Source organism: Salvelinus alpinus, chromosome 37, assembly GCF_045679555.1.
Source record: "Salvelinus alpinus chromosome 37, SLU_Salpinus.1, whole genome shotgun sequence".
Taxonomy (NCBI): Eukaryota; Metazoa; Chordata; class Actinopteri; order Salmoniformes; family Salmonidae; genus Salvelinus; species Salvelinus alpinus.
The window spans coordinates 16,542,478-16,567,279 of NC_092122.1; the positions used below are offsets into that span (position 1 = coordinate 16,542,478).

At 44.3% G+C, this 24,802-nt stretch overlaps 1 protein-coding gene across 3 annotated transcripts; it reads left to right on the forward strand.

Moving 5' to 3' along the window:
• Positions 1–98: 98 nt before the first annotated feature.
• Positions 99–24,555, forward strand: LOC139565601 (AT-rich interactive domain-containing protein 2-like). 3 transcript variants are annotated; one of them, XM_071386023.1, is made up of 21 exons: positions 99–601; positions 713–806; positions 1,657–1,754; positions 9,125–9,258; positions 11,901–12,119; positions 12,556–12,623; positions 12,865–12,934; positions 13,177–13,433; positions 13,600–13,696; positions 13,899–14,108; positions 14,487–14,654; positions 15,283–15,361; positions 15,549–15,683; positions 15,953–16,143; positions 16,387–18,749; positions 21,189–21,334; positions 21,602–21,740; positions 21,823–21,914; positions 22,563–22,686; positions 22,897–22,988; positions 23,148–24,555. In XM_071386023.1, exons 1-21 carry the CDS (start codon positions 510–512, stop codon positions 23,257–23,259), a joined length of 4,980 nt encoding a protein of 1,659 aa, XP_071242124.1. In that variant the 5' UTR covers positions 99–509; the 3' UTR covers positions 23,260–24,555. The 3 variants fall into 3 exon arrangements, with proteins under 3 accessions (XP_071242124.1, XP_071242125.1, XP_071242127.1); XM_071386024.1 differs by having other exon boundaries at positions 15,286–15,361; XM_071386026.1 differs by lacking the exons at positions 99–601; positions 713–806; positions 9,125–9,258.
• Positions 24,556–24,802: the final 247 nt, after the last annotated feature.

Sequence of the window (24,802 nt, forward strand, 5' to 3'; positions counted from 1 at the left end):
ATGAGCTCTAAAAAAGACAACACTGTCTATTGTTCCAATAAAACGCTTTGGAGTGCAATACCGTTGTTTCTAGTAGAGGGCGCTGCGTGGCAGTACTAGCTCGAGGCCTCAGATCTTTTTGTCTGGAACTGGATCCCGCTGCCGCTCTACAGTGTGTGCGATTGCTTGGAGCCGCGTCCGTAACACACTGTCAAACCACTCCAAACGAATACATTTGCTACCAAAACTATTAATTTAGCATATTTTACAATGGCAGTTTTAGTTTGCCGTTGAAATCGGTCGTTATTCTGGCTAAGTGTTTATTACAACTTGCAGAATCGGCTTGTTTTCTGTGTATAGCTGTGCATCAGTCTTTATTAGCGAGCTGGCGCTCTTCTTGCTATTAGCTATTTCTTTAACTTTTTTAAACACTCAGCTTCGCGAATGACTGAGCGCCGGCGGAGTATGGGATCCTTGGTGTCTTAGGAAGCGAGTGAGTGGGGTTTTAACCGTTTTTACATGCAAAAACAATGGCAAATTCGACGGGGAAAAATGTACTAGATCAGCGAAGGAAAGGACTGGCTTTCCTGGACGAGCTGCGGCAATTTCACCGAAGCAGAGGGTGAGAATGGGGCGTTTAAATACACCTTTAAACATCATGTACACATGACTATGGATGCTTACAAACTATTAGTAATACTATTCTCCATGTATTTCATTATTTTTCCTTCAGATCGCCGTTCAAGAAGATTCCTATCGTGGGTGGGAAAGAACTGGATCTTAATGCTCTCTATATCAGAGTCATTTCGTTAGGTGGATTTGCTAAGGTGAGTGCAACTAAAAGTGCATTTTCGCACTCTCGGTTTTCAGTGAAGTCTTCAGTGAACCGCTAGAGAACTCTCTTTCGGCATCCCGAAGAGCTATTTCATACTAAAACGGCTGTAGGAGAGAGAGGATTGCGGTCGGCCTTGTGCTAGTTTGCCATCTATGCAATGTGGTGGCTTGTGTTGTGTATGGTTTGAATTGAAAGTCCGTAAGGTAGCTGCACTGCTCGGAGTCTGAGTGCAGTTAGAGCAACTCAAAATTAGCGGGCACGTTTAACATCGATTATCCGCACAGAGCACAGGCTAGGATGAACTATTCGCCGCGGGGGATAGGTAACATTTTGTGCAAGTAGATTTTTTACGATAATTTGGGGGAAGCTAGTTATTCGCATTAGCCATCTTTGGCTCTATGGCTGAAGACAAATGTAGGCCGCACACAGGCCTATTTATTGAAAACTGTAAACGTGAAAAGAATTCCCCAAATAAAGACTGCTCGCCATCATTCCATCATTGCTACTAGCATTGTGCTGAAGCAGGTCATAGTTGTCTCGAGCTTTGGTAGCTACCACATTTAGCCTGCACGCTTGGCTTGCCAGAAAAGTAATGTTAGCCAGATTGCTAACACTAGCTTGTAAGTAAGCCATCCAGTTCAAGCTGTAGCTAGCTGTGAGCTTGCGGTGATGCTTGCAAACAGGGAATTAAATACACAGTTCTAGCTAATAAAAGTAGCTAACATTAACATCTTATTACTAGATGCTAATCAGATTGTTTATGATTCATCTAATACATATTTTATGCATCCTGGTATTGCTTAATTGAAAAATGTATAATAACATCCTTATTTACTTTACAGGTTTCTGACAAGAATCAGTGGTCAGAGCTGGGTGAAGATTTTAACTTCCCAAGGAGTTGTTCAAACGCAGCATTTGTTTTAAAACAGTACTACCTTCGGTAAGTGGCATGGTCTTGTATTAGCTACTACACTCAGACAGCATGTGGCAAATGTTTACAAATTGTGAGAGGCTGGAAGCAGGAAAGGACCATGCAACAATCCAGCATTGCTGACAGTTTTAAAGATGTTGAACACGGAAAACAAAAACACCATACTGGACCTTACCCTGGCTGCAATATGTATGCCTCATAACAGTATGTTTTGATGTAACATTTACTAAACTTTACTGGGTTAATGCAGATCACTATTTATATATATATATATATTTAAAAAATATATATATATATGCCATGTCTTACTGCTGGGGATTCTGCCATACATCTTCTCTTTGTAGATTTAAACTCTTAGTAAGGGACATGAGCTGGGAATGCTTTTTAAATGGTCCATGATTTGTGTGTTACTGAATGCTGGCTGGTCATTTTGTCATTGAATAGGCTAGCCGTTGCCATAACTATGCAATCAGCAGCACGTTACCCTAAACACCTTTGCCCTCGGTGTAGCTGTTTCACCAGCAGCAAGCCTGTGGCCAGTGCTTCTCTACTCAAGTCTCCTTTTCCCTCCAAAATATTGCCATCATCGACACGGTCACCTGCTTTTAAGAGGAAGGATCACATTCACCAGTCTAGCCTGGACCCTGCTTTGCCAGTTAGTCGAAACAGCATATCTTTAATAATCCTGTTGCATTAATCACCTTCACATTTTGGGAATGGTTGAAAGAGCACTAGGTCAACAGTCTGCAAGTAACCAATCATGTAGGCATGTCAAATTCTTAACACGGTTCACACAGACTCTACCTAAGTATCATACCTGCCTACTGATATGGCTTATGAATTTGAACAACTTGGCATAGGCCTAAAGATGTTATTGCCTTCCTCTCTTAAGTCATCATGGGATTTTATATAGACCCTACATGCAGAGCCAATGATAGGCCAAGCACTGTAATGAAGTGTTTCCAAATGGTCCTGGTTATTCCAGCATTTTTAGCAAAGGATTTCATTCTAGCTATCAGATGAACAATATTAACGCTTGATACCCTATAAGAGTTTGTTGAATTCAAATATTTTAACATTAACTTCCCATGCAAAGACAATAGCTGATTTGATACTGGGCAGGCAATGTTACCCTGCGAGGTGTGGGTGCAGGCTGTTCTAGCCCAGCTGCAACACCTGATTCTACCAATCAACAAGGCCTACATGGTCTTCAACCAAGAAACAGGTGTGTTGCTGCTTGGCTGGGAACAAAAGCCCGCACCCAGTGAGACAATTTTTCCCCCTTTTCAAATTGTCATTTGAAGAGTCATAGGCTAATTTATGATAAAGCCTAATGCAGGGATCTACAATGTGACCATTTTACTCACATATACAATGTCGTCACAGCTCGCATATGTGTATCGTCACAGCAAATATGTTGCTGTGACGGTACAAGTATTGTGATATTTTATTTAGGAGCACCAGTGCGCCTAGAAGAATGAAGGATTCTAACATTATTACTTGAAATATTTTTTGGTGCTCTCCTAAATTTCTTTTTGTGCACCTGGCTACATTTTACAACTTAGGCGCACATGTGCTCCTTGTAAAAAAAAAAAGTCAGCATAGAGCCCTGTAAAACAATGTTTGACTGAAACACAGAGATATAAATAGCCTAACTGACAGCACATCAGCAGGTTGGAAGGAGCTGTTGGGAGCTGCCCAGATGCATGCTTTATTTTGCTTCATATTTTCAAACAAATGCACAGGCCTAACCCATTTCAAGCCTGCATTTGACCTGACTGCCTGAAACTTCTCCTGGGTTTTACCTCATGACACAGCCCACTGGGATCACATGGTAGTTGTAGACCAGAATGGTCAAATTTATATTCCTTTGAATATTTTTTTCACAGCTTATATAGGTCGTTTATTTTACCATACTCCTGTGTCTTTACCAAACAAAAAATTGAATTGGCCATGTTAAGACAGCCTTCTACCGTCAACACAAACTGGTTTAAGGGGGAGATGTAGCCCAATGCCAGGTCTCTCTTATAGGGCAAGCAAGCCTGTAATGGGGAAACTTATTGGAACCAAAGAGCCCTTTGGTTTAACTGGGAGGTGTAGCTCAATACCAACGCGGTCTTAAGGGCAAACGCTGAATAGTCAGAAATGTATTGAAGTAGGGAGTCGTTTGCTTGTTGGTCTTGTACCACTACTTAAATTAACGTTTCCAAGGGCAAGCCACTTGTCAGTGAAAATAGTAAGTAATCATACAACCTGGGAACCTGAGCAATAGACTCAATAGTTGACCTCTGATTATCGTTTAATAAAACTGGAATAAAAATTCTACTTATGTGAAAGACTTGTCACAAACATGGAATAAATGAGGAGTTGTTGTAGTGACTTGAATTGAGCTGCAACCATCATGTTGAGGCACAAGTTCAACAGTCTAGTGGTTGCTTCCCCTTGTATCCTTTTATCTGCATTGGTTTGAACCTGATACATGTGGGTAAGCAATATTGATGTTGTGCCTACTGCTTTTGTCTGTCAATTTCCTTCACCTTAGTTCAGGTGCAGGAGAGGAGGTCTCTTAAGACTGAGATGCAGCTTGTGAATAGACTGTACCCAACATGATGATGTTAGCACTGTGATGCCCATGCCAAAATAAGAGCTGGATTAGAACTACCTCAATGTTTTCATGCATAAGTGAAGTCCGAGGCAAACAAGTTGTCTCATTCACACATCGTTTGCTAGTGAGATTAGCCTTGGCACCTCAACAAAGGTAAAACGCGGCCACGGCGTTTAGAGATCCAGTGTTACCCCGCTGTCCCCTGATATCTGTATGTCTCTTTCTGATGCTAAATAGAGGGTGCTAAAATTATGTAGCAAAACTCATGTATCAGCGAGCTACAGAAAACGCAGTCTGCAAGCGAGTCTGCTGAAACTTTGGAAATGCGTGTTATTTCGACAAGAATTTGCAGACAAGGTCAACAGTTTCCTGGTGTAACCCAAGCTATGCATACCATATTCATTTTTATGAAAAGTCGGTTTGCTTTCTAAACCAGTGTCTTATAAATTAGGGCTGTGACAATACAAGTATCGTGATATTTTTTACATGGCAAAAATGAAAACACGAAGCAGACATCTCTTTGGTCCTTTATTAAAAACTTGCTGTATGTTAAGTATTGTGTTTTGTAGCTTGTTAAACACAGTGAACAAAAATATGAACGCAACATGTAAAGTGTTGGTTTCATGAGTTGAAATAAAAGATCCCAGTAATGTTCCATACGCACAAAAAGCTTATTTCTCTCAAATGTTGTGCACAAATTTGTTTAAATCCCTGTTCGTGAGCATTTCTCCTTTGCCAAGATAATCCATCCACCTGATAGGTGTGGCATATTAAAAAGCTATTTAAACAGCATAATCATTACACAGGTGCACCTTGTGCTGGGGACAAAGGGCCACTAAAATTTGCGGTTTTGTCACACAACATAATGCCACAGATGTCTCAAGTTTTTAGGGAGTGTGCAATTGGCATGCTGACTGCAGGAATGTCCACCAGAGCTGTTGAAAGATTTGGATGTGCATTTCTCTACCATAAGCCGCCTCCAACGTCGTTTTAGAGATTTGGGCAGTACGTCCAACTGGCCTCAGACCGTGTATGGCATCATGTGGGCGAGCGGTTTGCTGATGTCAACGTTGTGAACAGAGTGCCTTGTGGTGGTGGGGTTATGGTATGGGCAGGCATAAGCTATGGACAACGAACACAATTGTATTTTATCTATGGGAATTTGAATGCAGAGATATCATGACGAGATCCTGAGGTCCATTGTCGTGGCATTCATCTGCCGCCATTTCGTGTTTCAGCGTGATAATGCACATCCCCATGTCGCAAGGATCTGTACACAATCCTGGAAGCTGAAAATGTCCCAGTTCTTCCATGGTCTGCATACTCAACAGACATGTCACCACCCATTGAGCATGTTTGGGATGCTCTGGGTCGCCATTTTTGATATCGTGTTCCAGTTCCCGCCAATATCCAGCAACTTCGCACAGCCATTGAAGAGGAGTGGGACAACAGGCCACAATCAACAGCCTGACCAACTCTATGCGAAGGAGATGTCGCACTGTATGAGGAAAATGGTGGTCACACCAGATACTGACTGGTTTTCTGATCCACATCCCTACTTAAAGAAAAAAAGAAAAGGTATCTGTGACGAATATCTGTAATCCCAGTCATGTGAAATTCAAAGATTAGGGCCTAATGCATTTATTTCTATTGACTGATTTTCTCATATGAACTGTAACAGTGAAATTGGTGTTTTCTATCTTCAGATGTAGGCCTAACAATAACAATCCACTAAAGTTGAATCACTCCATAGTTCCCCACTTAAGTCGATAGGACCAACTGCTGCAAATGATGGGCAGCAGAAGCTGTTCACTCTATAAAGAAGGTACACCTGGGAACCACTGTTTAAGAACAGCAGCTCTCCCTACTCCAAATCCTATTTCTAATGCCTGGCATACATTACAAGACTTGACTGGTAAGTAGGACCTAACTTTGTGTTGGACAAAGAAAACTATAGAACGTCTGCTTGTTTGCAATTTGATTACAGGTGAAGCGCCATGGTCATTTGCTTAGGTTTTGTTCTGGTTTTCCGCCACAGAGTGAGGCCACAGCTAGCTCTCCCTCAGCATGCCCCCATATTTTGTCACTGGTTATCTTTTTGCCATGCCTTTCTCTACTATTTTTGAAATTGTAAAACCTTGTCAGCAACAATAGCTAGGAGAGGTTTTGAATCACAGATATAACAGTCCAGAGGTGGGGATTGGAGATGTTGGGACTAGCGAAAGCTAGCCGAGGTAGGCAACACTACTACTGCTACTGGCCTAAGATTGGGCATGCTGTCCCAATGTTCTTTGACTGTGGTACGCTCTCTGCAGATCACACAAAGAAATGTATGAAATTAAATGTTTCTGTTGGATAGAAAGTGAGACGGACTTTAACTTTGCATGAAGCAAACTACACTTGTGGGAAATGTATTTAGGGGGCTGACAAATTAAACTTAGCCACCATTCTCATTATGTTATGCATGGTCTTGAGGCCAAAGTGTTTTATTTTTTGTCTAATGGCATTATTTTATCTTTGTTGTGATTGCCACCTTGATTGTGGTTGTTAGCTTTCTTCTCAGTGTAGTTTACCATTGTCTCCCCAGACCAGTTTCTTGTCCACAACCTAGTACTTGGATTTCACCCACCCCCACTCTCAGTAGTGGCCTGTATATAGTGCTTCCATTTATTATTTTATCAGCCGTAAAACCAGCCTATCAATTGACATAGCTTTAGGCTACATAATCTGGATTTCTAATGTTGCTCATCGGCCTCTGTTGTATGCCCCCATGTTTAATAAGTTGTCTCTGTCTACTCAAATGAATCTGCAAGCATTTAATTTAAAGGTACAATAATATATATTCACCTGTTTATAGAACAGTAGTAATGCCAGTTAGTTTACTCAATCTGATTGTGTGTTTGTATGTGTGCTTGTCCAACAGGGGGCACCCAGTTTTCTCTCACACTCACTGAGACAGCCTTTATTGAGAGGGTTGCTCTTATGTCCTATCAGCTCTTGTATGTTCCGGGCGACTTTAAATTACATCAGTTCACAAACAGTCACCATTTTCCGTGGTAGATCTATGGCTTCAGTTGCCTACATTTTTGTGTGCCGGTCAGATTCATTGAAAAAATGTGATAAAAGAAAGTATATATATTTTTGTTGTTGTTGCTGGGGACAAAAAAATGACAGTTTAAGAGCCCTGTTCCACCTTAATTGCTTGTTTTTTCCCTGCTGATGGTATGACACATGCGATGACATTATTTTTAAATGTCAACTTGATTAGACACTGATAATGAGAAGGCCTCTTAATTCTGTGTTGCTTTTCTGTGGCACTCTGGCTGTTCTCTTGTCAGAAGAATGGGAGCTTTTTGCCAGCCGTGTATGAAAAGGGAAGTACAGACATGAGCAGCTGCAACAGAACCCATCCCCACCACCACCACACATCCCGCCTCCCCTTCTGCCCGTGCCCAGACAAGTGTGTGATGACGCTGTGCAAAGCCGGGGCCTCTCCAAACGGAGAGTTGGTGTATTTATAGTCCAGTGTGTCACGCGCCGTGGACGGGGGATTACCTTGGTCGCGGCGAACCAGCAGCAGCACTGGGACTCCGTTCAGAATGGGGCTCTCACTCTGACTCACGGCAGCTCACACACTCCGCGCTTAGCCAGGGCTTTCCGCGTTACCACTGGTGAGGTATTTTCTGCTGCCACCACTGCAGCATGTGTCTGTGTAAACAAATATTCAATGTGCAGATGTGTTGGTCCCTCCCTACCTAAACATGTGAGAGAAGGCTGCGACACTTGTTAACCTGCAAAACCTGAGTTGAGAATGACTTTTTTGGCTTTAGACAGAAAGCTATCAGTCTTTTTCTTTCATTCATATCAGTCTTTTCTGCACTCCTCCCCAGCTGAGCGGGTGGTCATTTGAATGAAGACATCACCCCAGTGTCTAGAATATTCTGTCTGTGCTGGTGATAAGGTCATATCATCCCCACCTGTGTCACATCCGAGATTAATATAAACATATTAAGGAAGACTGGTATTGGTTGTGACTCTTGATAAACTAGTTTTTTTCCCTAAGCAATAGGGCACAAAGGATTCATCACTTGTACTCTGCTTAAACACTTGCACTGTCATGCAGATGGTGTAACACATGTCTTTTGATTCTTGAGTCAGCTAGGTGTAAACATAATTATTTCATCATAACCGATGGTCTCTGTCAAACTTGGATTGGATTTTTATCCCCCTCTGGCAGTATTTTTCATTTCATGCTTTGTGTAGTCATTCATGTTCACTCTGTAGATTTTAGAAGTAGGCGAGAGACATTGGTTGTGTTGTAAGCCCCGTTTTGTAGTTTGTTCCAGTCTGCAGCGGCTGAGTAGTGGAATTGCTTTGCGACTGGGGTTGGAATAGGATGTGGGCACAGATAGCCTGACAAGGCTTGTGAGTCTTTATAGGCCGGAGTGTAGCCTACCAGTTTACTTGTGTGATTGCAAGCATTAACCAAATTCCTCAGAGTGGCTGTCATAGAACTCTGTTGGAAAATTATATGGTGGGAATGTGCCAGGGAGTCCAGTTTTGTTATCGGGGATTTGGAGGCACAACAGTTGATGGTGAAGCCACAGTCTAAGGATACAGGACTTATCCTAGTTAGGGAGATTTGAGGATCGGGTGAAACAGGATTATTTGCTATAGAGAGGCCATTCTAAATTCGATATTGGGGGGGAGAGTAGGAATAGGTGGGGTCTTGGATCAGTCACCCTCTGAGCGTTAAGTTCTCTTTTGTCTACAGATATTTAGAAAAGTATGAAAAAGTCCATCACTTCGGCGAGGATGATGACGAGGTGCAGCCTGGGAACCCGAAACCATCTCTTCCAATTGGTGCAATCCCCTGCTCCTATAACTACCAGCAACACACTGTATCAGGTAAAGCTTTCCCTCTCTTTTACAAAGTGTCTTCAAACAACCACAAAGCAGTAATTGGCTACATAAGTTCGGCCAAAATCTTGTTGGTTGGGCTAGGGCTTGAAATACAATACAAGATTCTTGAAGGGATGGCCCCATATTTTGCTTTCGAGCTAGTTCTTAAATGGACAGTGGTATTTCAGGATGGTGGCATATTCCAGGAAACAGATGCAAGTATGATAAAATCTGAAAGTTTGTTATTGACACTTTGAGAAGAGGGATTTTATTGGACACGTATCTGTGAAGTAGGGCTGGGTAATTGCTAGTCGTGGGGGAAAAATAGGTGGTTACATATTGGGATATTATTTTTGATTTATCGTTTTGACAATATTGCAGTATTCATTTTGCGGTAGTTGGCTGTACCTGCCCCAAAACTCCAGTATTGTTCCTTGATGGCTTGTTCTCATTTTCTTTTCAGCTATTTTATTTCCTTGACTGATCAAAACTAGTTTTCTCATGGCTCGCTCTTGTCCCTCTGCAGCAGACCATAAGGTGAGCAATATATTTGGAACATCAAATCACAGTATCTGATCGCAATACACATAGAGTAATGAGAATCGCAATACATATCGAATCGGCACCTAAGTATTGTGATAATGGTAGAGCATGGCGCTTGCAACGCCAGGGTTGTGGGTTCATTCCCCACGGGGGGACCAGGATGAATATGTATGAACTTTCCAAATTGTAAGTCGCTCTGGATAAGAGCGTCAGCTAAATGACTTAAATGTAAATGTAATAATATCGTATTGTGAGGTCCCTGGCATTTCCCAGCCCTAGTAATTGCCTTGGACCTCACGATACGATATCACTATACTTAGGTGCCGATACGATATGTATTGCGATTGTATATGTATCACTATTCTATATGTATTGCGATTTGATGTTCCAAACACATGCTCACTATACTGTATGTCTGCTGCAGAGGGACAAGAGAAAGCCATGAGAACTAGTTGTGTAGGTTAAAGTGCTCATGTTGTTGGCTCAACATGCTTTCTTTTTTTTCTTTTTTAAAATAAGATGGAGAAAAAGCTACAGGACGATAAATACCTGATTTGTGGGGCAGGTACACCTGACTAACGTTAACAATATAGTCACAGTAACGATGTAAAACCGGCAAAAATGATATTGTGATACTCTACTGTATCCATACTGTGAGGTAAAGTAACCACCCTTTGGTGGATTTTGGGATGCTGTGAAATAAATAACAGTACTCTTAGGTCAGAGGACAACCTTGGTGTGTGTTTATCAAGGTGGATATTTCTTCCAGTATCGAGTGATGGGGCTGTTGAAGAACACCACTAACTCTGAATTTGAGTTGAAACTTTACGACTCAAATGGAGAAAACATTATGGCTACCTTCAGCACTGAACTTCCTCTCAACTATGTCTCTACTTACAGCACACATTTGTTAGTTATCTGAATGTGCATATACTGCAGGCTTGTTTGCTTTGTCCTTTCAGACAGTTTATTGCACCGCATAACATAATCATAGATTCATCAAGATAGAATTTGGCAGCTGTTCTCCAAATGTTGCCATTTAGTTAGTCATAATGGTGCTGCTAGCCTGCTCCTTAGGTGATAACTTATGGTAATACCGTTATACAGTTGCTTGAAATGACCAAGTGGTTGCTGAACATTCATTCCTCTGTTTTTGGGTAATGAAAGCTCAAGAGAGGAGGATGTTAGCAAGACAACAAGATCTTAAAATGTATGATGAAAGTAGCCTATATTCCAAGAGAGAGGAGTTGTACTAGGATTTGTCTTTGAGCTGTTTCAGAACTGAGACGCAATGTACTTCATACTGTATTTGGGCTGCTACATTTATACTCCTTTTGTTTATGCGCAAACATATGGGCCTTTAAACCATAGCCCTGCCACCAGAAGCTCATTTCCTCCCTCATATGGCTGTTGAGATAATTGTTTGAATAATCTTGACTTTGTATTACAATTTTTGTCCAATCTTGCCCAGGCCTGAAAGACCCCCATCAGTAAGAGTGTATCTGAACTGATGTTGTCATGTCCCCAGGCATGCAGGCAATTTGCAACAGTGTGGTGCTGTGTGATGGTGCATTACCACCATACCCACTGTGTGTGAAGTAGCTCTAGTTCAGGAGTCCTGACAGCTACGCACACACACACACACACACACACACACACACACACACACACACACACACACACACACACACACACACACACACACACGTGTGTGAAACAGATGTGAGGAGTTGGCTATTTATATCCCATTGATTGCACCGTAATCAATTTCAAATAACTGAAATATGCCATACAATCATTGCCATGCCAGCAAAGTTATGCCAAGTGACTGAGGCTTCAGGAAGTTGCACTTGTTAACCCCACCCCCTGCATGTGACTTTAGTTACCATTTCCTATCTTTGAATTCATATTCATTATCATGCAGGTGTCCCAGTGCATTCAGTTGCAATCATTTTTAAACAGTCTAAATAAACTCAGAAATCATCATTTCTCAAGGTCTTTATAGCGCAACATTGTAATGTTTTTGTATGTTTTCAGCAGGCTTTCTTTACATTCACTTTGAAGTTGAAATTACAACTGTATTTGTGGTTGTTTTTTGTCCCCAGACTATCTCCGCCAAAGCTATGGACTGTCCATGGAGTTCACGCCCCCATGCGACTATAACAAACTGGTGCTCTCTCTCCTGTCGGGCTTGCCCAATGAAGTGGACTTCGCAATCAACGTTTGCACTCTCCTCTCCAACGAGAGCAAGCATGCCATGCAGCTGGAGAAAGACCCCAAACTCATCACGCTGCTACTGGCACATGCAGGTGTCTTCGATGACTGTACGTCTTCAACACCTTTAAATATTCTTCATTAGTATCCAAATCTATTTTTGCAGGACAGTAATTAGAGATGTGTGTGTGTTTTTGTATTCTTTGTCTATCATGGGAACTTGGGGGAAATGTTGAGACACTCGCACTACTGTGCTGTGTCCGTTTTTGTTAAAGTGGAAATAGGGAATAAACAACTTTCTCCCTTTCATTTGCCTGTATGGAGACTAGATGAGTTATTACCTCCTTGGTAAACTTGTTCATTTAGAGTCCGAAGAAGGTTGTGTTCAATGCAAAAATCCAGGCTTTAACACAACAAAATGTGAACAAGGCACTGCCATTGCAGAACCTTTTTTGTTATTGTGATCCCTCACGTGTGAAAGTACCTTCTGTCTCAGAATGTAAGGGTTGGAATGTTCTCTCTAACGGTACTCTTGTGAATTTGCAGCACTAGGCAGCTTCTCCTCTGTATTTGGGATGGACTGGAAGGAGCAAACCTCCCGGGACTTCATGAAGGTAGATTTGACTGAAAGACTCACTATATATGTATACTATAAGTTTGTAACTTACAAGGCTTTTGGTCAGAGGGAGAAAAAAAACGGTTGCCTCGCCTCCAGCTGTTCAGGGATCTTCGTGAATACGGTGTGATGTCTGGCCTCGCGGGAGTACATCAGCCTTAACCGCTCTTGTTTTTTGTAGCAATGCATCTTTTCGGCAGTCAGTATTTCAACAATAATCTGTGAATATGATTCTACAGTTCTGGAAGGATGTGGTAGAGGATTCTGAAGTCCGGGACCTCAACTGGGACAAGACCAGCCTGACACAAGGTAAGCAATTTATGCTGACAGACCCAATTTTAAAAGACCCATTGCACAATAAAATATTTTTTGCACAACAATGGGAAAAATAGCACGTCAAATAAATATTACGGCAACATTGTTTTGTGGACTTTTTGTGTAATAAAGTATTTGAAGATTTCTCATAAAAAAAGACTCTTAAAAGACCTTGCTCAGACCCTCGATGTCCTTGGTGGATCAGACATTCACTGTTCTCTCTGCTCTTCTCCCAGTGACAGACACTACGTCGGGGGACGAGCGCTGGGGCGCCCTCTTCCACCCTCCACGCAACCTAGGCATCGGCGACATCGAGGGTCAGCGGGTCCTGCAGGTGGGAGTCATCCTCCGCAACCTCTCCTTCGAGGAGGCCAACGTCAAACTGCTGGCTGCTAACCGCACCTGTCTGCGGTTCCTCTTACTGTGCGCCCACTGCCACTTCATCTCCCTACGGCAGCTGGGATTGGATACACTCGGCAACGTGGCCGCAGAGGTGAGGTGTTTTTACTGTTATTCATATTTATGTTCTGAATGTTATTTCGTGCAGTATTGAGCTAATTAGTACTATTCAGTATAGTGTTAGACAAGGCTGTAGCTGTTCCAGAGCATTTGTGTTATTGATGATTCTATGAGTTAATGTCTGTTTTCTCTCCCAATAGCTTCAGTTAGATCCTGTTGACTTTCGAACAACCCACCTAATGTTTCACACCATCACCAAATGCTTGATGTCAAGGGACAGGTTCCTGAAGATGAGGGGTGAGTGTCAGAGCCCGTACTTTATCTTTGTCAGTGTCTGCGTCTTTTTATTACAAATTCAATGTCAGATTTATTTTTATATCACTGGCCTTGTAATGCGAAAGCAACTTCATGTCTTTATGTAAAAACAGTAAGCATAAATTGTGATAAAAGTATAGATGATTTTCCCCAGAGCCTGACTATTTGTTCCTCCTCCCCTCAGCCATGGAGATCCTGGGTAATCTGAGCAAGGCGGAGGACAACAGCGTGCTGATCTGTGAGTACGTGGACCAGGAGTCATACCGGGAGGTGATCGGCCTGCTGTCGCTGCCTGACCTCATGCTCCTCATGTCCTCCCTGGAGGTCCTCTACCTGCTGGCCCAGCTGGGGGAGATCCCCTGCAGCAAGATCGCCTCCGTGGACAGGAGCATAGGTGAGATACCAACAACCTAGCCCTAACCAGGGTACTAGTAACCTAGACACTAGTCAGGATTGAGGATACATGCAGTAGTATAAACAACCAAGCCAGAATGGAGGGGATGGAGAACCGTCTAACCAAGATAAAGTGTAGGTATAGCATTAACAACTAATGGAGTGTTTTGAATACAGTTTGATTAAGTATAGTCTCTTAGCATGGCACAGCAACCAAGCTGCATGAATTGGGAAACAAACTGGTTGCACAGAAGATATTTGTCATCTCTTGGAGGAATAGGAAATTCAATGATTTTCAGAATTGGGAAATCAAAAAGAACCGTCATGCAACAATTTAGACGTTCGTTATTAAACGGTGTATATGTGTGTCCCTGGGCAGATCTGCTGGTACGGCTGGTGTCAGTGGACCTGCATACGTTTGGTCCGGATGCTCTGACGGCCGTGAGGCTGATGGAGCACCAGGCTGCTGGGCAGAGCCAAGTGGCCGAGGTGCGGCCGCAGCTTGTAGAACAGCTGCCTGCTCCACTGCAGGGCGCACCCATCCCAGGTGAGCATCTTAACACTTAAACCTTGTTCCCTCATCTTCAGATGCACATAGAAATTAAATGAAGCCAAGTTATATTCATGTTGTACATAAAATCAGAATTTAGAGCAAGCTGTGTGAGGGCAATAATTAGCCATATGGTATAAAGGAACAGTTCCTTGAGACAATGGCCTGAGATTATAGGCTCAGCTCTGTGGAGCCTTGCTCCTTGTCGTGTACGTTAGAGACTGATCGAAAGCTGACAGCGCATCAGTTTACGCCTCCCATAAGCCTCTGCATCCACTCTTGTCTGTAGAGACTTTCCATCCGTTGGTGATTTAGAAACATGGATGATCAGGGAAACTGGTGTAACCCGTGTTGTATGCAATCAATCAGCTAAAGTTGCTGGGAATAATTCAAGCTAGGGTAAACACAGTAGTCTGCTTGTACAGTACTGTCGCTGCTCCCTAGTGGGCAAAATGAGGAACCGCACACTAAACACACCATGTACAACAGGAGCACTGTTCTGCAGATTTGACAGTTCAGTATCGCATCAGAACAAAAGTGTTTTCAGCATAGAGAATGGGTTTATTCAAAAACCTTTGTAAATTGATCAAATTAGACTCAATAATGATGTCATCTCTCACTTCAGCAGCAAGAGTCCCTGTCCAGTCCACTCCTCCTCCTCCTGGTATTGTTGAGCTAGATGGGGAGAAGTTTACAGTGCAGTGGTGAGTCTCTCTCTCTCTCACTCACACACACACGCTCTCATAGTCATGCTCTCTCTGTGACACATCTTAGCTCTTCAGTTTCTCTGTAAGTTGAACGGTAGTTCTCGGGTCAAGCAGTCAGCTTGCTGGTCACAATTGACACCTGAGTAGCTTATAGATACATTCTGAGTCCCTTTGTCTCCACCAGGCTGAACGCCCACTTCGAGGTGAGCGGCGAGAGCTCCGTGTTGCGCTCAGAGATGTACTCGGAGTACCTCACCACCTGCAGCAAGATGGGACGCGCTGGAATCCTGGCCTCCCAAGGCTTCCTCAAATGTCTACGGTTGGTTGGCATAATCCCATGTTAAATCAATAGATTTCATTGAAAACCGTCATCATTTGGAGAACACACAACTGGAAGTTTATACCGTTTTTTGAATTTCCTAATTGTGGTCCTGGAAGCTTTATATTCATTCATGTTGTGTTTTCAACCAAGAAATCACTCTATGGACAAGTTACAATATAGTGGTCCAAATTCAATGACTTTGAGAAACATGATTGACAAGGTTTTAGTGTCAACTGCACTCACACCATGTCTCTATCATTTTGTAGGACAATCTTCCCAAACCACACAGTGAAGCGGCTGGAGGACACCAAGCCCAATGCGCAGGCACACATACACGTGGTGGGGGTCAAACGGAGGGCCATCCCACTGCCCATCCAGCTGTACTACCAGCAGCAGGCTAGCCCCACACCAGGGCCCAGGCACGACGTCCCTGTCGACCCACAGGCATCCCCGTCAGGTAAACTCACTGTACAACTTACTACATTTTTGTAGTTAGTGGCAAGTTTCCACCTACCTTGATTGTTATCACAGCAAACGTCAGAAGACATAGTTGCTATACATGTTGTCTTGGAGTATGGTGAGACATACTTTGCAGTTGTGCGAATTAGACCTCAGTCAAGGATTCTAATGTGTTCTTTGTTGTATCTCTCTCTGTGTTTACGCTTTGTTCCTGGGCATCCTGGGCTTGCCCGGTCTCCAGTCCCCAGCCTTACTGCTAACCCGGCAGCGCCACAGGTGGCCTCCACCATGCAGGATGGTGTACCTCACCCCCAAGTGGCTCAGACTGTTCCTCGGCTCCCCCTTCACCCCCAGGCCTCACCACATCCACACCCCCACCCTGCTCAGCAGGCCAAGCCAGGGGATATCCTCAAGACGGCCATGGTCCAGAGCTCCATCCCCACCTCTGGCCAGGTGGTCCAGAACCACAGCCCCAACATGGCCCAACAGCTCCACCATCAACAAGTCATGGCGCCTGCCGGGACCCCCGTCACACTGTTCCAACAGGTACAGCAGGGCCACATCTTCACGGCGCGGGTTCAAGGGGTGCCCATCGCGCAACGGCCACCCCTGCCGCATACTCCCTCCTCCTCAGTACCCCAGGCCCTCTCCCAGGGCCCCCAGCAGGAGACGGCTGTATTCTCTGCCCCCCCGCACTACGCTGCTGTGTCGGCCCCCTGCTCCTCGCTGCAAAACTTCCAGGTGGGCGGGGGCCAGGTGTTCACCATCGCCGGCGTGTCCAACGCCCAGGGCTCCCGCGTCACTTTCCAGAACATCGCCCCCAAGCCTGCACCCTCGCAGGCCAGCGGACCACCTACAACCACTCATAACCAGCAGCAGCAGTCCAGCGTGGTCATCGTCAGCCCCAACCTCCAGCAGAACCAGGCCTATGCCCCGACTATCCATCAGATCGTTCTGGCCAACCCCTCCACCATGTCTGGTGGCCAGGCCATCCAACTGGCAGGACAGCCTCCCACTCCTTCCAAACTCCCACCTTGCCCTTCCACCATCGCTCCACTGCCCCAGGGCCTGCCCACTCCTTCCAACAACCAGATCCCAATGCAGGGCTCTGCTTCTGTCAGTCAGATGCTGTCGGTCAAACGGCAACCACAACAATTGAACCCCCAGCAGCAGTTTCACCCCCAGCAGCAGTTTCAGATTCAGTCCCAACCCCTGCCTCAGCAGCAGCCGCCCCCCCAGCCTACCTCCACAGAGTCCAGCCTGATCAAACAGTTACTGCTTCCAAAGCGGCCCTCCACGCCGGGCGGAAAGCTCATTCTGCCCGCGCCCCAGGTGCCTCCCCCTAGTAGCACGCAGCGTGCCCCCAGCCCACAGGTGCTCTACCAGGTGGCCTCACAGGGCCAGCCTCAGCCCCAGCAGCTCAATGTACAGCTGGTCCCCAGCCAGCTCCAGTCCCCAGGGGGGCCTCTCCAGACGGTGCAGCTCATCTCCACCAGCAGCCCCGCCACCATCATCCAGGGCCAGGCTCCTGGTGGCCAGGTCACCTTCACTGTGGTGCCCAACACGGGCTTCACCACTTCAGCCTCTGCAGCCGCCGCCCAGGTCAGCCAAGGAGCCGCTGCACCAGGCCTGCCAGCGGTCCAGACAGGCAACACCCTCCACGGGCCACCGCCGCCCTTCAGGGGGGACAAGATAATCTGCCAGAAGGAGGAGGAGGCCAAGGACGCCACGGGTCTGCACATCCACGAACGCAAGATCGAGGTGATGGAGAACTCCTCTCTGGCCGATGGGGCTGGCACCAAAACCAGCAACGGGGACCTGGCAGGGGCCGACGCTCCAGGGGCCAAGCTGCTTAACGGGAGGAAGTGCATGGACTCCAGTCTACCTCCATACCACTCAGGGAACAGCCAGGGGGCCTGTGCCAATGGACCGGCCAGCGAGAGTTGCCCCACCAACGGGAAGCAGACCTCTGGCCTGGCTAACCCACAGGAGGGCCACGTCGACCCCAAAAAGGCTCTCGTCAACGGTGTCTGTGACTTTGAGAGAGGGGACGCCTCCACCGGTGCCCACTTGAGCAAAAACATTCCAAATCACTTCGCTTCCAAACACTTGGGGAACGGGGAGGTGGGTCCTCCTCAGAAACTGCATGGGGCTCCCCAGGAGCCCTCTGTCCCCCAGCAGGATACTGCCAAAGCAGAGCAGGCAGAGCGCCTTGCCAATGGGCCTCAGGCAACAGGCCCCTTCTCTAACGGACCTATGGGGCCGGGGCCTAACTACGCCCTGCCTGCTTTCAGGCAGCAGCTGTTTCCCACCGTCACTGTAAACTCCCAGGGCGCCACGGGGCCAGGGACCCTGCCGGCCAATGGTTTGAGCGGCGAGAGCCGTGCACTCAAGAGGCCGGCAGAGGAGGACAAGGGGGCGTCTGTGATTCCCTGTAAGGTGGGAGTGAGGATCATCACCATCAGCGACCCCAACAAGGCGGGCTGCAGTGCCACCATGGTGGCCGTCCCTGCTGGAGCCGACCCAAGCACAGTAGCCAAAGTAGCAATAGAGAATGCCACGCAGCAGAGGAACTGCTCGACCATACAGGCATCCAGCTCTACGGTGAGTTTCATATAACTCACCAATTTGTTTCTTGTCCCAGTTTTACAAGACGTGCCAACTTAGTTGGCTAGCAAGCTCATTAGATTGATGACTTATCTTGAATACTTCATTGGATCATTGGCATTCTTGCCCTGCTGGTAAAACATGTGACTACGTTTTTCTTCACAAACATAAAATGCAGGGCTCAACATTAACGCTTGTCCTCTTGTCCGGGACAAGTAAAAACAATGCTCGGACAAGAAGAATATAGATTGAAGTTCGGACAAGAGTAATAAAAAACTTTTTTCACATCAAACATTTACTCAGATCAGAATTGGATCAGAGGCTGACATTGGAATAATATTACAATCTATGTTTTATGCACATTAATAAAAAAGCCTACATGTCAAAGTGTAGATGATATGCATGTTGGCTACAGCCTCACGTCCAAACCGATGCTGAATGCTGACATGGAGGCACCAGAAAATGTAGCCAAACTTTAATGAGACTTTAAATTACATAAATATAGGTTGAACACCAGTCATTTTTGACATATAATGAAGGATCATTAACGTCTAAAGGCTTGATTCAACATACTCAAGGCACGGTTCGTTCAGATCAAATGGTCACAAGAACGACCTGTTGCGCACCGCACATCACCCACTTTGAATCTGAATGGAGGGGTCTGCATTTTTAAGCTATTTAAAGGGCAATTCCACCACTTTTCGACCTCATTTATCATTTCCAATGTATACATATGTGAAATCAGCACCTTTTTACAATCTGTAGTTACAAAGATGAGAAGGAAAGTCCTAAAGAAATGCTTCTCTGTGACATCATAGGGTAAGATTAAAAGTTTAAAAAATGTAAATCAACCTGCAATGTGTTTTTAGCCCAAGGTGGGGAGCAAGAAAATACCTCCATCACTGAATCTGTGTTTGAAAATAACTAATGTATTCTAGTATAACTTTTTAAAACTTTTGTTTCTTTCCTACAAAACGTATAAATGCACCGTTTTCACATATGTTGACACTGGTTTTGTGCTGGAGATGATGAACAAGAGGTTGGTGGAGTTGCCCTTTATCTATTAACGTAATTGTTTGAAACCTGGATGTTTTGTAATTTTATGAAGCACGTCTTACCTTGTTTCAAAGTATAATCCTAGTCATTAGTAACCCATGCTAGTTGATGCATCTTTAGATCTCCCCTTGCTTTATTTCTAACAGATATTTTCATATCTCATGCGGTGTGCTTTTGAGAACAATGTTTTCCTGCAAATTGCATTTTGGAACATTCGCGCATAGCCTACAGCCAAGTGCGCATTGAGTTTATAATATAAAGAAATAAAACGTTATCAACATTTTAAGCTAAACAGTCTGATCTGATGCATCAGCCTCGTTGCTTTTTAAAGTGTTTTAATGTGCAGTGGTTGTATGAATTTGGGATCTGTCATCCCCAAGTCTGTTATGAACCGTAGACATATTTTTTTTATCGTTCCAGGGACGACGGGAAGCCCTTAATTTCGAGCCCTGGGGGGAATTATTTTATAAAGAAAAGTGTTTGGTTGTAATTGTAATGTTGCAATATTTTATAGGCTACAAAGGGTGGCCAACCAATCTCCAGGAGAGCCTTAAAGGGGCAGTGTTGTAAATCCAGATAGGCTTGAATATGCAAAGAAGCCTATAGGCAGAGTGTAGCCTACATTTGTCTGATTCTCTATGGTAAAAAAAGGTAGTCGTGCATTTTATTTTGTCAAGTGGATCTGTCAATGATGGAAAGATTGTGTTATTTTTGGGGGGGGGGGGGGCTTGAGTTTTTGCAAGTAAAAAATTTGACCTTAAATGTCTAGTTGTAGGTGGAGGACTGCTATCCATCACATGCAACTACAAGGCTTTTCTGTTGATGTTATTTGGGAAAATCAACTGCATTGTGATGAGTAGGGTTAGAGGCCATTTAATGATTTATACAGACTGACTTTGAAAAGACGCAATTGTGTTTTATACTGCACTTATTGGATTGGCAGGTGTGTGTGTGATCTTTAATTTCATCGTATAACAATGCAAGGCTTACAGTTGTTTTTTACAAGCAAATGACTTGCATAAAACAAGATCAACGATGAGTCTTCAGGATCTAGGACCTTGAATAATTTATTCAAACTCTGTTCATATTTTTGTTTAATTCATTTCTGAAAGTAACTAATAAGCAAGTGGTAGGTTATTCATATTGTATAATTTATTGTAAGCAGAGGGTAGCTAGGGTAGAATCTAAATGTGTTTCTTCAAAATTAGCTTAATTTACCAATTTATCTTGTCATACTTTTTAAAAAGGTAAAAGAAATGCAACAACAAAAAATTGTGACTTGTTTGTTTTATTTGGGAAATAGTCAAACACAATCATACAACACAAAATATCACTTATTTGGTCTGATAAAGCTTTGCCTCTTTCCCTGGTTTTACGCAGCCTCCGCCAACAGTGGCTCAGCCTGTGCAGGGTGGCAGCGCCAGCCCCAATGCCTCCCTTTCTGGGCCACAAGCTGTGGTGGCACCCCCAGAACAGACCAGGAAAGCGGGACAGAACTTCAAGTGTCTGTGGCAATCCTGTAAACGGTGAGTTAATCTCTGTCCATATTGACTTGACATACTTAAAGAGAAGTCCTTTGTTGTGAAAGGTGTGTTCATATCATGGCTAACTAAAACTGCATTTAGACAGGCAGCTCAATTCTGATATTTTTTCCACTAATTGGTATTTTGATCAATCACATCAGCTCTTTTTCAGAGCTGATTGTTCAAAAGACCAATTAGTGGAAAAAACATCAGAATTGAGTCTAAGTGGCCTGTTCATTGGCTGTTCCATTTATATTCGTGTTCTTCCAGGTGGTTTGAGACGCCGTCTAGAGTGTTCTACCATGCAGCCACGCAACATGGTGGCAAGGAGCTATACCCAGGCCAGTGCCTCTGGGAGGGATGTGAACCTTTCCCCCGACAGAGACTGTCCTTCATAACCCATCTACAGGTAAGACTACACCCTCACCTCTCAATCAATCAGTCCATGTTTGTGGGTTTTTGCTGACAATTATCCTATTTTCTTCCTGCAGGATAAGCACTGTTCTCGAGATGCCCTATTGGCCGCACTAAAACTGGAGCAGGAACCGACACCAACGCAAGACCCAAATCAGAAAACTTCCAAGTATGTACCCTCTGGTTAGCTTAGTGTAACAATATAACTTCAGACCGTCCCCTCGCCCCGACACGGGCGCGAACCAGGGACCCTCTGCACACATCAACAACGGTCACCCACGAAGCATCGTTACCCATCGGCTCCACAAAAGCCACGGCCCTTGCAGAGCAAGGGGAACCACTATTTCAGGGTCTCAAAGCGGGTGACGTAACCGATTGAAACGCTATTAGCGCGCACCACCGCTAACTAGCTAGCCATTTCACATCCGTTACACTCACCCCCCTTTCGACCTCCTCCTTTTCCGCAGCAACCAGTGATCCGGGTCAACAGCATCAATGTAACAGTATAACTTTAGACCGTCCCCTCGCTCTGACACGGGCGCGAACCAGGGACCCTCTGCACACATCAACAACAGTCATCCACAAAGCATCGTTACCCATCGCTCCACAAAAGCCGCGGCCCTTGCAGAGCAAGGGGAACCACTACTTCAGGGTCTCAAAGCGAGTGACGTAACCGATTGAAACGCTATTAGCGCGCACCACCGCTAACTAGCTAGCCATTTCACATCCGTTACACTAGTATGCTAGTGCTAATGTCCATTCTAGTGGTGCTAGAATGCGCTATGTGTGGCTGACTGTCTTTTGCATTGTTCCACAGGCCTCAGCCAGTGGCAAGCAGCACTCCAGCACCGCGAGCACAGAAAGCTATTGTCAATCATCCAAGCGCAGCCCTTATGGCCCTACGCAGAGGCTCTCGGAACCTGGTGTTCAGGGACTTCACTGTGAGTATGGCTGAGCTTAGCTGTTTGTTTACACTGAAGGTGTCCGGCTGACTTTTGACAGAAATGTATGATTTTATACCTGGAAATAAGATTTAAGATGTTACACATTGCAGTCCTTGACTACTCCATATTTATCATATATTCCCACTTGGAAATATTTTGTTATCAATATATCTTGTAACTGATGAATTTCACAATCCTTTTCCTTAGGATGAAAAAGAGGGACCAATGACCAAACACATACGACTAACTGCTGCCTTAACGCTAAAGAACATTGCCAAGTATTCAGACTGCGGTCGAAAGTAAGAACAATTTTTTTGTATACATTCATAATTACAGAAGGGTTATCTGAGGACTCCTCGTGCTGTGTTTGTTCGGAGTGATGAATCATAATCAATTAAACAAATGTTTACTGTTTGATGGAGTGTGTGTAATGACAGCTTCCTGTCTTATCTTCTCAGGTTGGTGAAGAGGCATGAGAGCCACCTCTCTGTGCTGGCACTCAGTAACATGGAGGTCTCCACAACGCTCGCCAAATGCCTTTACGAACTGACTCGCTCTCTCCAAGCTTGAGCCCACAAGAGCAACCCCACCCCCCAAAATTGGAGAACCATCCTTCAGGGGTGTTATGACAATGGGGCACACAGGTGGGCAACACCAGACTATGCCCTTCGGACTCCCCTCCCTCACCCCACTGTGCTCAAATCCCCCCCATCTCCTTAACAAAACAAACTGCCACGGGGTCTTCCACCAGCCGCCCAAGAGGGGGAGCTCTTTAGACTGCTGCCCTGAGGGACTCTACTAACGAAACCCTAAATACGAGCACATTTTTGTAATCCTGGGACTATTTGCAGACAACTTATTTGAGTAGGAGCGGCAGTACGTTGAGGTTTTGCTGTGCCGAGGGAGGGGAATGGCTGGAGAGGGGGAGGGAGACGCAGCTGCAGGAGACTGGCTCGATTGTTTTTCTTTAGAACTTGGTAGCGTGGTTTTCTTACTTGAGTCAATATATTTTCACTTATTTATTATTGAAATGAATACCATTACAATTAATGAAAATAATCTTGTAAATATTTGTGAATATATATATAAAGAAAATCCTCTTTCATGCCGATACAGCCACTGGGGAACTTGCTCTGTGGAGTAATAGAAGCATTACTTTGGTAGAACCTTTTTTTTCTTTTTTTTTTATGATCCCTGGTTACTTGTATCTAATGTGATTCTATACTCAGCAGTGGATGAATGTACTTAAAACCTGTAAATACTTCTGCAAAGGTACTGATGCTGTAAAGTTACGGGGGAAAACAGTTTTTTTGTGGAACTGTGACTTTTTTTGTATAATAATACCTTGTAGAACTCATTTTGCTGGCTGAAAGAGTATGGAATAATATATCTCATGTCATTTTGTAGAAGAAAATAATATTGAAGGTATTCTCTCACCCCGAACATGTATCCACTGTAAACGTTTGTCATTGTACGAGCACAGTGCGCGTACATTTTTTTTTTTGTATTTGTAAATTGGTTTAAATACATGGAGTTTTATACAGGTTTTCTCCTGTGTTCTTTGCTTTATGTGCAGGTATATTTTCTTCACAACTTTTTTTCTATGTTAATATAGTGTGGAGTTTTATTGTACTATTTTTTTCATAATACCATGCCACATTCCGGCTCACGTCCTCAGACTATCCTCTCTATGGAGTGTTGTGTAACATTAATGACTGCCTGTTAGCGTCCGAGCGGGGCAGCCCACCCATCCTCATTTCTGCAGTGTCAGTAGGATGTGCTATTATACATAGACATAAGTCTGTTAGATTGGCTTTATTTACTTTGGTGACTGTTTATAGTTTTTAAATAAAAGACTGAACTATTTGTCTTTGTTTTGGGGCTCTTGTTTTGTGGTGTGAGGAGGCAATGGGTGCCTCTGTTCTAAAATGTTACATGGCTGATGATCATCCCCTTTTAAATACACGTTTAACGGATAATGGTTTTCCCTAAATGTGTATATTCTATTGCTCAAATTATGACAGTTACAGGAAGTTCAGCTGTTTTTAGAAAGTTTATTTGCGAGATCATCTCTCCCAGTGGAAAATGGATCAGAATGGTTTTCAATCTGAAG